This window comes from Lepeophtheirus salmonis, chromosome 5 (assembly GCF_016086655.4).
Source record: "Lepeophtheirus salmonis chromosome 5, UVic_Lsal_1.4, whole genome shotgun sequence".
In the NCBI taxonomy this organism is placed as follows: Eukaryota; Metazoa; Arthropoda; class Copepoda; order Siphonostomatoida; family Caligidae; genus Lepeophtheirus; species Lepeophtheirus salmonis.
Window position 1 is genome coordinate 48,139,928 of NC_052135.2, and position 16,178 is coordinate 48,156,105.

Here is a 16,178-nt window from a genome sequence, read left to right on the forward strand (position 1 = left end):
AAGACTGGATCAGACGTAATCTAACGCCTAAAACGAGAGAGCGCAAGTTTCAAATAATATGTATTCTAAAATAAGTTACAGTAGAATTATTTATTATCCCCATTTCTTCTTTTTTGGGGTTTGGACTGTCAGCTGACAAATTCTCCGGATCTTTCGGAATGGTTCAAGATAATGATATAATAATATATTGTTTGAATTATTTTTTCTTTAAGTAAAAGAAAAGGAAGTAGGATTGCCATCATGAGGGATCTCCGGAAAAATGGTGAGTTGCTTAAAAGGTTTTTCTTCAACCTGTCGAGGGATTCTTTTGGAAACTTCAAACTTGGATGTTAATTATCTTGTGCCTCTCTTTGTAAGGAAGCTCCATTTTGAATCCTTCCCTTAAAGGCAGAGGGACCCAGACATCCTATTTCATATTGATTCTTTAACATTCAATTCCCAGGATTTGCTGAGTTATTATTTAATTTAATTTAATTTGTTTCATTTTTTGTCTTGTATCTCTCTCTTTCTGTCTGTCTTCCCCACTTTATTCTCTTTTTAACAATTCATGACCCATCTTCTTTGTGTAACTTTGTTTTTACAAGTATAGCGTTATTTTTTAATACGATAATAGCTTATGTATAATGTTAGTAGCAGATATTCCAAAAAAATAGATAAAACTTCCTTAACTTAGTTAAAAGAATTGAAAATCATTTGAGAATCACCATTCTAATTCAATATGTAGTTTTTGTCATATATATAACACTAGTTATCAATGAATGATTAGATACATCGGCTACAAATTAATGTCATTAGGGAAATATCAAATAGATATGTGGTTGGGTCAATAGAAAATAAAACTTGAACAAAAATTAAGAAATTATCAATAAGTTTTTGATTTTACTTCATAAATATTCATAAACGCCCATATATTTCATGGCCCATAGTTCTGCCAACTATGGGGTCTATATTAGAATTTCTGGAGGGGGTTAGCCATAATTTAGAGCCTTAATTTGATTTGACAAAACTGTCTATGTCCTTTTAAAAAGAATCATCGAGGGTGGGAATTTTTGTGATCTTTAAGTGTAATTTGGGCAGCTTCAATGGGTCCATAATAGTAATTGATCATTAGAAATAGAACATATGTAATCAATTCAAAAATACAGACTAATTTTTCATGAGAAAAGTAATTCTTTTTTGCTTTTGTGATGACAAGTGACATAGATCATTCTATAGCAATGCTTCTCAAACATTTTGTTATATATCTCGAAGTGCATTAACAGATAACCAAAGCAAAAGGGGCTCACTCTTAATTTTTTTTTGTCTTATTTACTTAAAGTCTATAAGTTATAGAGAACAGAAACGGACATTTTGAGGTGAGCTATTTTGCGTAATCATGAGCATTGCTGATGTTGGCTACTTTAGAGGCCCATACAACCTTGTTTCATAACAATGAATACCCTTTTTTCTTCATTGTTATTAAGAAATATATTGGATGTCAAAATAGAACAAATAAAGAAAAGACAGTCTATCCAAAATGTATCCCTCTATTTGCTATGGTTATTATATATATGACCTTAAAATGTATTAAAAATGTGTAATTACATCTTTATACAATCTTATTTCCATATTGTAGATAATAATATATATATATATTACAATGAAAATATTAATATATTTTGTTAAATTATCCCAACTTTTATCCATAATCTATCAAAAAAAGAAAAAAAGTAGTCATATTTAGTACATATTACTTGAGTATAATTTAATATCAGTGTTTATTATTTGCATCAAGTAGTATTGAACGCAGATATCAAGTTTTGTTTCGATTCTTCTAGCCATTCATGAAAATTTATTGGAAATCTGTTCCTTATATGTAGTAAAATATCAACTTAGAGCCCCCAAGATGGCGTCTCTTTCAATTATAATCCAATTTATGACGTCAGTGAAAATACTCTAATATTTAATCAAATATAATTTAAAAACTTTTTTTACACAGCTTAATAAGTTGTGTAACAACGTACAATAATGTAAAATCATGAACGGTTAAGAAAAGGTTTCGTGTCGTAAAGCTTTAGGACAATTATTTTATTTTCCCGTATATTCAAGTTCTCAACTTTGAGCCGATTAATATTTTTTAGTTATGCTTTTATTTATTAACAACATATATTTTCTTATAGACTTTACAAAAATATTTTTATTTGTATAAAGTGAAAAGAACTAATCAATACTAATTTGGCTATTTTTAACTTTTGCTACAAAATTGAGTTTAAAAGTCTCTAAAATCAGAACAAAAAATTGTCATACAGATAAAATTCTTATGAAATTTTATTATAAAAAGTACAACCTTTTTAAGAAATTAATTTATAAATCAATCAATAATTTTATATTAGATTGATTGAAATGTAATCCATAATTTATGTTTTAGAATGTATGTAGACAGTTCCCTATCATTTTGGTATGAATTTGTGATCTATTCACCTTCATTCATTATAGTGATGAATGTCTGAGATAATATATAACTACGATATTAAGTAATATATAATTCATATTAAGGAGCAGTTAAAAGCATAAATTTATCGGAAGCAAGTTGCATCTTTCATGCATGATTGATATGGTTGTTACAAACATATACATAAAATATCAGGCTACATTATGTGCATGAACTCTTTTGCATCGTGATTTACTTTCTTCCAACAATTCTGATCAAATAAATAATTATAACATCAAAAATAAAGGAACTGCTGATTTTAGTGAAGTAAAATCTTTTTTCATGACTAAGAGCTTCTATATCAAAAGTCATCAAGTTCTGTTATAGTCGTGTTATATTTGTCTATTTATTTGTTTGAGTACCTAGTGTCATCTTTGCCCAGATTGTTAGTGTATTAAGGACTATATAGAGTTTTCACTGACCTCATAAATTGTATCTATATTGAAGGCTACATCATATTTGTTATTATTACTACATGAAAGGGTCAAATTTCTAATGCATCTTGATGAAGCTTTATCAAATGGCTTTAAGAATAAAATAAAAGACTCAACAACTGCCTTAAATACTACTTGATTCTAATGATAAGCAATGAAATTTGAATTAAATTAAAGTAGTATGCACTAAAAATTCCTATGATATAGCCAGGACTGTACACATTTTTGTTTTTAGAACGAAAAATATGATAATTAGAGAAAAAAAAATTTAATTCATTCCATTTTAATATATTTTTGATAGACAGTATAGTTTAAGTCCTTTAATCTCTATGTGTCAACTTTTTATACCCAATTGTTCACAATATTTCTAAATATGAATGAAAAAGGATCTTGTTGTTATAAAACTTACTTGTTTAGGCCGCCAAAATGACAGACATCAACATTGCTCACGTCATGGGAAAATTCTCTATTGAAATGATTAACATTGCATATCGTCTGAACACTCTCTGTTCTTTGCTAAATTTTAGAACTTGAATTAAAAAGTGGTGAACTGTACCTTAATATATCAGTTTCAAATTTGGGATTTTATTTATTTATAAAAGACATATTTTTGAGATGACCTTTTTTATAAGATATTCTCACAGATGTACATTCTGGTAATAACTTCCACTGATTACTAATCTTCTAATTGGTGGACTAAGAATCTTTTTTAGCAAAATATCAAAATCTTAAGAACGCTAATTACTAATTTTCATTTTTTCAACTATCAATACTTTTGAGTTAGTGATGTCCAAATAAAAAATCTTGTTCATATAATTATTATTTTTCTTGCTCGACAAAATTATCTTTAGCTAACGTGGATGATTCTAACAGAACAAGAAAGTAATGACTCTCAAATATTGCAAACAGTTTCATTTGGTCCTCAATAATTTGAGTAAGATATGTATGTACCTGTGGTAGCACTTATGTAGGAACTATTCTGGGCAATGGCATCACACACTCTTTACTCTTATTTAGATGCCTGCGTTCGTATTCTTACTTACTTCGGGATAAACTAGTTAAGAAGACTTCATATTTTTGTCTCTAGTTTCTCTCACTAACTGTGCTAACCAAAGATACCAATAAATGGACAAACTATTAATGCTGTTGTCTGGGTCAAGTCGGCTTGTTCTAGCCTACTCTTCGAGATCAATTGAGGAAGAACTGGTCCCAAAGCTAGGAACTTTATTCTAGAAAAACGGCCGCCGAGACAGCCTGGTACCAATCTTCCCCGATCTGTTATACATTGATTTGCATTAGCAAATTAGCGTTAGCAAATCGGTGAAACTAAAGAATCAGCAGAATGACCAAGAAAATTACTAGATTGGGGTTTAGTGGACTAACAAAAAATAAGTGGGTGCCTCTGGAGATTTTTTTGTTATTAAATATCCCCATTTTTTTACAATTTTGCTTATTTTTCATCAAACTTTCCGACTGATGTCTCATTTTTTAATACTGGCATTTCACTCTTAAGAAAGGGCCCGTTAAATATGTACAAGAAACAATGGTTGAAGAGAGCAAAGTTTAGGGAGCAAGATATTTATTACTCTTTGTTGTGTTTTATATGCTCAACTTGTACTATCCCATATTCCATGGGATTGTAAATCCTAAGCACTTTCTATCATGTGGTTTTGTTGTTGTTTGCAACTTGATCAATGTTTTTATCTTGTAAAGCTATTGGTTTATTTTTGAGGAGATAACATCTAAGTATTAAGTGTAACGTTGAGTGTGTGGACTCATGACTGACGGAGAGGGACATTGAAGAGCTTTTGGAGAGTTATAACGGTGATTCCCTGTTGGACTCAGAGTAGAAATGAGGATCGAAAATGGAGTAATTCGATCCTACGTCCTTGCTTGTCGTTTAGGTCTTGACCAGCTACCAGGAAGCTCCAACATATTCTATCCATAAGATTTAGTCATTCTCATTGGCCAGTGAATATCAATCATTGATTGATTGGGTCCTTCTCTTCTTCAAACGTTATTTCTCTTTCTATTTTATTCACTTATTGGGCAGTTGGATTTATGTTAAAACGGTTCTAATAGTAGTTCGAGTCACCTATTAATTAATTATTAATTGCAATTTTTTTATCGCTTGATGTTGAAAATATGGATAAATTATACTCATATATTTCAAAGTCTAATGCTGAACAATTCTAAAATGTATTTATTATCTTTAAAACTTGAGTTATGTTTGTTTAAAGTTGAAAACTTTTTTTTCAGAGGATCATAGCTCTAAAAAAGATAAATCCAGAAAGTGTAAAAATATCTCATTTGATAGCTGAAAGTCTGAACTATAATTTAACAAAACCTCCATTAAGAAACCCCTCTATATCTGTGTAATATTTCAAGGATACAGCTCATTTTTGAATTTATCTTATAAGATCAATTAAGAGGCTCAATTATTCTCAAAAAACGATTAATTTTTACTTTAAATTGTCATTTGCATCGAAATTTACAATGATGCTGTGCATTTTATCGATAACGATATTAATGATATATCTATTTTCTGTTTCATAAAATTATCTAAACTACGTTTCTTAACTAAATATTTATTTTTAGAGGTTCCACTTTTCGAAACATCTCCTGTGAGTAGAAAAGAGCAGTACTAATTGAAGCTTAAATAGATTCAAATTGCTGGAAATTTTGTACAAGGAACACAAATCAAATAATATATATTTTTGATTTTTTTTTTCAATGTGGTATGAACGTTGTTTAGTAGTTTTTCTACCTATCTTAGAATAGTGGTGCCTTCTTGCGTTTATTATAGTTTACTAGCAGTTTATATATTTTTTTTTATTACGAAAGATAGTGACTTCACAAAATTGGCAATATTAATATTGATATTACAGCTTAAGTACTATTAAGTATGGTATGAAATGCAACGGTGTGCGCAGGTTGTGGGATAGAGTGGCTAAAAGAGCTGATAGACCCTGAATATCCACATTTCCAAAAAATTTAATGTTTCAATTTTTTTTTCCAAAAAAAATAATTTTCTTTCAATACCTATTGAGTTTTGATTTTTTTTTCTAAAAGTGTAATATTTATAATTTAATTATTGAATTTTTTTTCCAAAAAATTTCATTTTTTTGAATAGCTTTAGATTTCTGAATTTTTTTTTCTAAAATTTTTTTCCAAAAAAATTAATTTTTTGTGAACAACTGTGCAATTTTTGATTTTTTTTGTGAATACCTATGTATTTTTAAAATTTTTGCCCACAAGATATTATTTTTCTTGTTAACAGCTGTGTGCTTTTGAAATTATTTTATTAAGAGCTGGGGATTTTTGAAATTTTGTCCAAAAATGTTTAGTTTTAGGATTTTGTTTCAAAAAAATTCCAGGCCTCCCCAAAATATATTCCTGCGGGCGCCCCGGAAATGGGTGGCAAAAATTGGATGTTCTTTTGAACTTTGAAAAAAAAAAAATCAAGCTGAGTTAATATTAATTAAATTTATTTATTGTTAATAGAAAGAGGATGCCTCTAAAATTAATTTTTTTTTCGTTGACATATATTAATTATAAAGTGTGAAATATTTTCGTCTAATCTAATTGATGGAAGGTGTTGAGTCTATTGAATTTCCTCAATCCCAATCCGTGTATACTGTATAGCATAATCATACATTGTTACGTCATCATGTTGTATATATTTAAGTGACAATATATGTATGTTGGAGAAATTTTCTCCATCTGAGACAACAACAGTAGGTAAATATATATGTACGTAAAAGTGAAGGGGAACATATAATAAGTCTGCTAACAGCATTTCCAGGTGGAACAATCATCATTTCCTGGATGATGTTGATAATATTAGTTTATTACACTTTTATTTCTTTGGATTGACTGACTATTGTTGTGTGTTGTTTTAATGTTAGGATTCTCCTTCTGAATGATTTTACAACCTTTTAACTTATGTTGGTAGTATCAAGTAGATATTATGTAGATTTAGCTACGAATATACTAATAACTTGGAGCCATTTATATTTTTTACGTTCATTTTCATGATTTTACTCTGGAGGACAACCTAATATGATATGTTGGTAGTTGTCTCAAGTAGATTTAAGTATTATAAATATACTACTATATTTCATTTTACCAGGGCCGGCGGCCTTTTACTACTACGGGTGCAGTGACCTCTGTACTTAATATAAGTTATTTGAGAAAAATGAGAAGTTTTTCTAAAAAAATAAGGAGGAAAAAACTTCATTAAATGAAACATGGACACAATTTAATGAGACAAAACTATAACAAAAAAATCTTTTGTAAAAAAAAACAACCACATTAATATTAGAAACTCCCGCTGAAAATTTCTAAAAAATGTAATTTTATAAAAAAATGAAAAAAAAAAAAATGAAATTTTCATGCTAAAGCCCCAGTTATTAATTATTATCCTTATCCCCTCTTAGATTGAAATTTAGTCCTCGTGTAATCCGTTTTGCATAGGGCCTCGTAATACCTAAACCGGCCCTGCATATTAGATTTTGTAACCATGAACGGTTTCTACATTGTATTTTATAGGACGACCATCAATTCTCTTTTGACTGGACATGCCCTCTTTTATATTATGTCTGGAGCATCTGGGGACTTTTTTTTTTTAATAAGTGAATGAAATGTCCTCTTTTTGGAAATCTAAATATGCTCACCCTAACCACTTTGCCATATAATAATAGGTATTATAAACTTAAATGTAATACTCCGACTCTTTTCCTTCTCTCTATTCCAGAGAGTATTGCAAAAGTAACTGTTAATTGCTTAACACATTTGTATTTGAAAATGGAGATTTCTCTTTTACGTATATATTCTTGAGCATTTTTGAATCTACTTCCAGCTTCATGGATCTATTAGGTCAGCTGGTTGAATCATAAGTATGTATGTTTGTATTATTTGGAACAACGGTATCTCGTCATAATCCTATTATATTTGTGTAAGGAGGAAGAGGAGTAGATATACTTTCATATACGTGTGTAGTTTCTCCAATCTAACCTGCAACTATTACGAGTCGAATACGTAGTACATAGGAGACGACTACCTAGTCATGATTTTAACATAATTATTTATAGTAAATTGTACATCGAAATATTATCAAATAATAGTCATTAGGTAACGTGCACTCTTTTGCCAAGCAGTGGTAGTTTTTTGGAAAAAGGAAGGAAGCCGCATCGCGTCGTTTTTGTTATTTTTTTCTTTATTTTCTTCTTTTTGACGAATTTGTATTTGATATAATTCAAGGCACGGTTTCATACACTTACTTATATTGTAGAGATCTAAGGTAAGGATCTATTTTTTTCTGCTTCTTTTTATACATTTATTCATGTACAAATATTTCTTTCTTTCTTTTATCAATGATTCATATACATAATATTTAAAATTGGGTAAATTTCTTTTTCTCTTGTTGTTCTTTTAATTCAATTTTGATCAATTAATGAATTGTGAGATGGGAATCGATTCTTTTTAACAATTATTTTATTTCATCTTACTCTTTAGTGTCATGTTACACATCAAATTATTAATTATTAACAGATAAAAGGGAAAATAAAATGATTGTAGAACGGTAAAGAAAAGATTTTAATGTTAATTTGAATAATTGGACGTCATTTTCTCCCTCCGAGCTATCATTTCGTTTCTTTATTTTGTTTTATCCATCAATAAATATTATACATATACATTTATATGATAAATTGTCTTGTTTGTTCATAAAGCGGTTTGATTTGTGGTTAAATCCCATAATGTTTACGTCGAAAATATATGTTAATCATATTTATATCATTTGCGGACAGACTTTCACTCAAATCGACGGGAATTATTTTCATTGCTAATTGATTTTCTAATAATACGTAGAAAACTTATATTTTATGCACTAATAATAATAATGGTCGCTGCAAAAAGGCTTAAGGGAGTGTAATCAAGGGTTATAATGCCATGATTCCCTAAATTATCATATGCCAATAATTATGTAGTGTATAAATGCCAAATCTCAAATATCACTTTTAAATTTGGGGGAGGGGACTATTCAAGGGTGTTATAACATATATTGTGTAAAATCAGAGGAGGCATTTTGAAATGTCCTTCTCGCCTTGTACATCCGTTTTGTTATGCTTATACGTGTATTTATACATAAGTGTGAGGTTTGCTCCTAGTTCACTCTATCCAGTATTTCTCAAACGTTGTGCTCCGTAGAATTGTCAGGTGATCTAAGCACAATTTAATTTTTCAATCGTTTTGGTTCTTTAGCATATTGGTTGAGTTTTTGAGAGAGGGGCACATACTCCTCCTTTCACCCTCAAGATATATTTATTATACCATTCAACAAAATTAATGTTGGTTGAAACCCATATTTATTTTTGTTATTTAAGCCGTAGAACACGAAAATGACCATTATAATATTTAACAGATATAGAATGGCCTTTAGATCCTTCGATGTAAAGAAATATATAGATGAAAATAAAATTTAAAATCAATTGATAAAAATATTGCAACATATGGAAGGTTAATTATTTATTATTTTATCTTGATTACAATTCTTAAGAAAATGTGTCTTTGGAAGTTATTTTTTTTCATAATTTTTTTAATTGCTTTATTTGTATTATAGATAAATTAAAAGAATAAACCTTATATTACAAATTATAAAGATTTGCTTAAAAAAAGTCTAAACTAATTAATTTTCTTATGCAATGTTTAATATATGAGTATTGGAAAGCTCCGAAATAAAATATAAATAAGTGGATTAGATGACTAAATTTGTAATAAATACTAATCAAATGAAGCATAATAAATTTTGAGTTAATTTCGTTGCCTCTAAAATATTAGTCACTTATTATAATTAGTCAAATAATTGACTTAACTATATTTAATTTCGGAGCATTTTCCATGTAACCTTACATTCCTTATATAGTAAATATTCTATGAGAAAATTAAAAGCTGAACTGAAAAAATCAATCATAATGGACATTTTAAGTTGTAAAATAATTTTTATTCTTTAGTTTCATCTATACTATAAATCAAATTAAAAATAAAAGGTTAGCTTCCAAATTAGATCCTTCTTTTTACCCTATTATTGTATGATTAGACGGATTTAGTAGGAATTTTAATCTTAAATATAACTTAATAAATCATTAACTTTTCATATGCTGCAATGCTTTAATCAATTTATTTTAAAAATCATTTTAAAGGTCACACATACGTTTATTGAAGGTTTTAGTCGGTGGATAAAAAGGCTGTTGCATAGTGTTAAATACTTAGTACGTAATTTCAAACTCTGTCTTTATTAATGTGAGGTGGGGGGCACAGCTTGATCCTCAAGATTTGTAAAAAATATATAAAATAATATATACATATTACAAATATACTCATACATATCTATGCATGCTAGTAAAGGTAAAATATCATTAAAACTTATATTCGTCAGATGGTTGGTAGAGGAGAGTCAATAGAAATGTGGCCCTTCTTATCAATAAGACCAATTACATATATTATAGTATGTGCAATCTCTTTTTCCGGCATACAAGCAGGAATAACTGCATATGTATTATGAATATGCCTATGTAAGTATATAATTACCACATGATGTAGTGTACTGTATCTTGTCTTAAAGTAATGAAATTTGTGTCACACGTTATAGTTTGATAATAATGTATTAACTATTATAATCATGTGAAATTGATTGATTGTATCTACTACATATGTACTTCTTTTCGTCAATGGTGGTGATCATAATTCATTATTGTAATTTTATGCATTAATTCGACTTTTTCATTGAAATACATATATACATCTACCGTTCAGTAGTCAGATCTTCGGATCAGTTACAAAAATGAGAGTCAGTTCTATATAGGATAAATACACTTTCGATCCGTACTACTTATGTACCCTACATAATATCATTATAAGAAAGAGAGATCATAATGCAAGTGAGTACAAAAAACATTCACTTGTGAAATAGAGAATGTATCTCATATGTACATAATATATGTTAGGTAGTTTTTTAGTTGAAGAAATCATATTAGTAAATGTTTATAGGGCTTCTCTCCACACCCACAACAATCGGCTTTCTACGCACTCCTCTTTGGCTTACTCTACTAGTTATAGCGGAGGGAGTGTAAGCTGCCTCTCCTCTCTCTCTCTTTCTTGTTTGGCAGTTTTACTCTGTTGAAGTTAGACTCTGTATTTTGTGTATATGTATGTGATGACTAAAACCGCTCTTTCACTACGAAATCATCACCACCCGGCTTTATTATACTAAAATAAGCTAATTTTGTAGTTATTCTTATTATTGATTCTCTTTTTTACACCTAACTAAGTGTCATATGTCCAGAATAACCAATTATGGTAATCAAAATATTGTTTTTTTGCATCTATTATTTTTCTTCGTATTTGACTCCATTTTTTATTTCGTTTCTTCCAGGATCAACCTACGTGGATTGGAAGCCTCGTAATTCTTCCCTTATTCAACCTGAGCCCCCACCCCCCATACCAGACGAAAAGAAAAAAGAAATAATGGATAGGGATAAAGTATGGGTCTCTGAGCCAGAGCAGGGATTCATACTGGGCCGAATCGTCGATATAACGGATGATGGGGTCTCTATTCAACCCATTAATGATAATAACGATGAGTTCAATTATAATAGTAAGGCAATCTCTGCATCATTTGATCGTTTGTATCCATCGGAGGATGATGAAGCAAGTGATGTGGATGATAATTGTGGATTAATGTATTTAAATGAGGCCACTTTACTACACAATGTTCGTGTTCGCTATGGATTGGATAAGATCTATACATATGTGGCCAATATCCTTATTGCCATTAATCCATATAAGGAAATTAAAAATCTTTACTCGTCCAAAACTGTTGGGGAATACCGAGGAAAGTCTCTTGGTACTATGCCTCCTCATATTTTTGCAATCGCTGATAAAGCATTCAGGGATATGAAAGTCTTGAAAAAAAGTCAAAGTGTTGTTGTGTCTGGAGAATCAGGAGCTGGTAAAACTGAATCTACAAAATACATACTGAAATACCTTTGTGATAATTTTGGAAGCAAAGGTAGGGGGCTGGAAGAAAAAATTCTAAATGCGAATCCAATTTTGGAAGCTTTTGGAAATGCAAAAACTACGAGGAATAATAATTCATCAAGATTTGGAAAATTTATCGAAATTCACTTTGATACATCTTGTAAAGTGGTTGGTGGATATATTTCACATTATCTTTTAGAAAGAGCTCGAGTTACTAGTCAAAGCTCGGAAGAAGAAAGAAATTATCATATTTTTTATCAGCTATGTGCTGGTGCGCCTTCGGATCTTAAAAATAAGCTTCACCTAGGATCTGTTGAAAAGTTTAGGTACTTGAAACATGGTTGCACACGATATTTTGGTTCTTCTTCTATACCTTCTGATCGTTGTTCTGCGGAATTTAAACGCCTAGGACCTCTTAAGGATCCAAACTTGGATGATGTGAAAGACTTTTTAAATGTTGATAAGGATTTGAGTAATCTTGGAATGTCGGAATTAGATCGTTTAGATGTTTATACAGCTATTGCTTCCGTTTTACATATCGGTAATATCTCTTTTGAGGATGATCCTGATGACAATCGTGGAGGATGCCGTGTGACGGAAGACTCTGAAAACTCCCTTAATATCACTGCTGAGTTATTAAAACTTGATACGGATGAACTAAGAAGGGCTTTAACAGCTAGGGTCATGCAAGCAACGAAAGGAGGTGGATACAAAGGAACAGTTATTATGGTTCCTTTGAAAGTTCATGAGGCATCTAATGCTCGTGATGCCCTTGCAAAAGCTATTTATTCACGTCTATTTGATTATATAGTCAAAAGAATCAACAATAGTATCCCTTTCGAAAAATCTGCCTACTATATTGGGGTTTTAGATATTGCTGGCTTTGAATACTTCACAGTTAACAGTTTTGAACAATTTTGTATTAATTACTGCAATGAAAAACTTCAACAATTCTTTAATCAACGAATTTTAAAAGAAGAGCAAATGCTTTATGAGAAAGAAGGCCTTGGAGTTAAAAAAATAAGCTTTGTTGATAATCAAGATTGTATTGATCTGATTGAGTCAAAAGGAAATGGTGTATTTAGCTTACTTGATGAGGAATCTAAATTACCTAAACCTAACCATCAACATTTCACAAATGCTGTTCATGCGCAGAATACGGGCCATTTCCGATTGTCATTGCCTCGAAAGTCTAAACTCAGAGGGCATCGTGAAATAAGAGATGATGACGGATTTTTAATTCGACATTTTGCTGGAGCTGTATGTTATCAAACAGCTTCGTTCATCGAAAAAAATAATGATGCCTTGCATGCATCTTTGGAGGCACTGGCTGTCGAAGAGTCTCAAAATCCTTTCATTCAAAGTTTATTTGCATCTGCCAGGTCCACTTCCGGTTCTATGAAAGGAAAGTTGACTTTTCTTTCTGTTGGAAATAAATTTAAGTCTCAACTGGAAGAATTAATGGATAAATTAAGGTCAACAGGAACTAACTTCATTCGATGTATTAAACCCAATGGTAAAATGATTCCACAGCTATTTCAAGGAGGATCTATCCTCTCCCAACTGCAATGTGCAGGAATGGCTAGTGTTCTTGAGCTTATGCAACAGGGATATCCATCTCGTACATCTTTTTCTGAACTTTATAAGCTTTATAGTGGATATCTTCCTCCTGAATTAACTCGCCTAGATCCTCGACACTTCTGTAAAGTTTTATTTAAAGCACTTGGATTAAATGATGAAGATTTTAAATTTGGGTTAACGAAGGTTTTTTTTCGTCCCGGGAAATTTGCTGAATTTGATCAGATGCTAAGATCGGATCCTGAGAACTTGAAAGAGCTCATCAAAAAAGTCAAACATTGGTTGATTCGTAGTCATTGGAAGAAAGTTCAATGGTGTGCTCTCTCAGTTATTAAACTGAAAAACAAAATAATATATCGAAGAAATGCTCTCGTTATCTTGCAAAAGACTTTAAGAGGTCATTTGGCTCGTAAAAGACATGGCCCCAGATATAGAGGAATCTTAAGAATTAAGAAGTGTGAAAGTCAAATTCAAGAGATTTCTCGACTTGGAACAAAGTTAAAGAACTCTCACTCATCTGATATTGGTTTGGAATTGACTTCAGCAATTGCTCACATAAAGGCCAATGATAGGATTTCTGAAAAAGAAATTGATAAGACGTATAAATCTCTTGTAGCTAAAATTGATCAAGAGCTTCGTTTAGTAAAGGAATCTCTTCAGAAGCAAAGAATGGCACAAGAAGAAGCCATTAGACTCAAGAAAGTACAAGAAGAGATGGAGCGTCAACGCAAAATCAAGGAAGCTGAGGATAATAAAAAACAAGCTTTTGAAGAGGAAATCCGACTCAAGAGTGGCATGGAGGCTCGCAGAAAGGTAGAGGAAAAGTCACGGATTGAACAGTACGAAGCTGATAGAATTGCTGCAGAAAGACTTCAAACAGAACTAGATAAGGAGAATGCTAGACTCCGTGAGCAAATTGAACAAGAGCGTAGAGATCATGAATTGGCTCTTCGACTTGCTACTGAATCGAATTCTGTGGTGGAAGAGGACAGTGGTTATCAGGCACAAGGTCCTCTCAAAAGGTCTACACTCGTTCATAGACAAAGAGAGGAACACGCTCATAGAAAGTATGACTTATCCAAATGGAAATATGCTGAGCTCCGTGATACTATAAATACATCTTGTGACATAGAGCTCTTAGAAGCCTGTAGAGAAGAGTTCCATCGCCGCTTGAAAGTATATCATGCCTGGAAAGCAAAGAACCGTAAAAAAAATGACGGAGATTCTACAACCTTCGATGATCATATGCGAGTACCAAAGTCCATTCTTGAAGAAGCTTCTAGAATTAATTCCATTGCCTCAACAGCATCATCCAACTCCGCTAATGTCTCTAATAATAAACAGCGATTTTTCCGAATTCCCTTTGTACGGCCTGATACTGGTAATAAGGGATGGTGGTATGCACACTTTGACGGAGATTGGATTGGTCGTCAAATGGAGATTCACCCAGAAAAGGGTCCTGTACTTTTAGTCTCAGGCAAAGATGATATGCAAATGTGTGAATTAAGTTTGGATGAGACTGGACTTACAAGAAAGAGAGGTGCTGAGATTTTAGAACAAGAGTTTGAGAAAGAATGGCTTAGAAATGGAGGATCTCCCTACATTCGACCCTCAGATCGAGAGCAACAACGACACCCTCATGCAAATCACAAGGTGGCTGCTCGATAAAAAGATACTTGTGAAAACTATGTCTTGTTCAAGTCTCTCCATGATATTTATGATCGAAAGAAAGTAATTGTGCGTAAAGCGTAATAATTTGCAATACAGAGATCCTCTTTTCCCGTACTTTTTTTAAGAGTTGTATGTTCAATTAATTAATATTAATGTTATCAATCGCAGCTACAACTCACTCTCAACCATATTTTTTTGTTATTCCTTTATTGATCAATACATATTATTATAATATTTCCAAGAATGTGTTAATAATACTACATATGTCTATAGGCCATATAAAAAGTATGCAATACTGTTTCCTCTCTCTCTCTTTTTATGAAAGTAAAATCGATCAAGAACAATAATATTAAAACCCTGCGTAAACATTTATTTTTTTAAAAACACACATTACTACATATAACTGCGTATAACTACTATTAAAGAAGTATTAATTTGAAGATTATTGGAATTACGTACTTTTTAAATAAAAAAAATTGCATTTGAAAATAATATTTTGTAATACTATTTGTTTTTCTCTTTTTAGAAATAAAAGCCATAACAAAACAACACAGACGTTCATTCAAGGTTTACCCTATCTAATGGTTCCTAAAGCTTTAAAACATTGTATCTCACAGCCTTTCCTTCGAAAAGAAATAGAGAAATAGGTCCAACATCGGTTGTTAGTTTTGCCAATTCTTCCCAACTATGGAATTATTATTCAATAATTGTTGAGAATCATTCACAAAAAAAAAAAAAAATATGGATGAAAAGAACTAATTCTAATTGAATCAATCAACGTTCAATACGCTGATTAGGTGATTAGAACAAGAAACATCGACAGCTAACTCAAAATAAACAGTATATTTTCGTGTTAGTGAGGTAACACCGTGAGCTAGGAATATTACTCTATAGACTATAACTAACTACGCGGTCTCCATGAATTTGACTTTTTAACTTAATGTACATATATGACATATATAACTTTGCTTAAGGTAAGAGAAACT

General features: G+C 31.0%; 1 protein-coding gene across 4 annotated transcripts; it reads left to right on the top strand.

Annotated features, from left to right (window-relative positions):
• The first annotated feature begins 50 nt into the window (after positions 1 to 50).
• On the top strand, positions 51 to 15,738 carry jar (Myosin heavy chain 95F jaguar). Of its 4 annotated transcripts, none has more exons than XM_040713601.2 (2): positions 51 to 262; positions 11,339 to 15,738. In XM_040713601.2, the coding sequence occupies exons 1-2, from the start codon at positions 241 to 243 to the stop codon at positions 15,187 to 15,189; spliced, it is 3,873 nt and encodes a 1,290-aa protein (XP_040569535.1). In that variant the 5' UTR covers positions 51 to 240; the 3' UTR covers positions 15,190 to 15,738. The 4 variants fall into 4 exon arrangements, with proteins under 4 accessions (XP_040569535.1, XP_040569534.1, XP_040569537.1 ...); XM_040713600.2 differs by lacking the exon at positions 51 to 262 and adding an exon at positions 6,495 to 6,645; XM_040713603.2 differs by lacking the exon at positions 51 to 262 and adding an exon at positions 7,907 to 8,206.
• Positions 15,739 to 16,178: the final 440 nt, after the last annotated feature.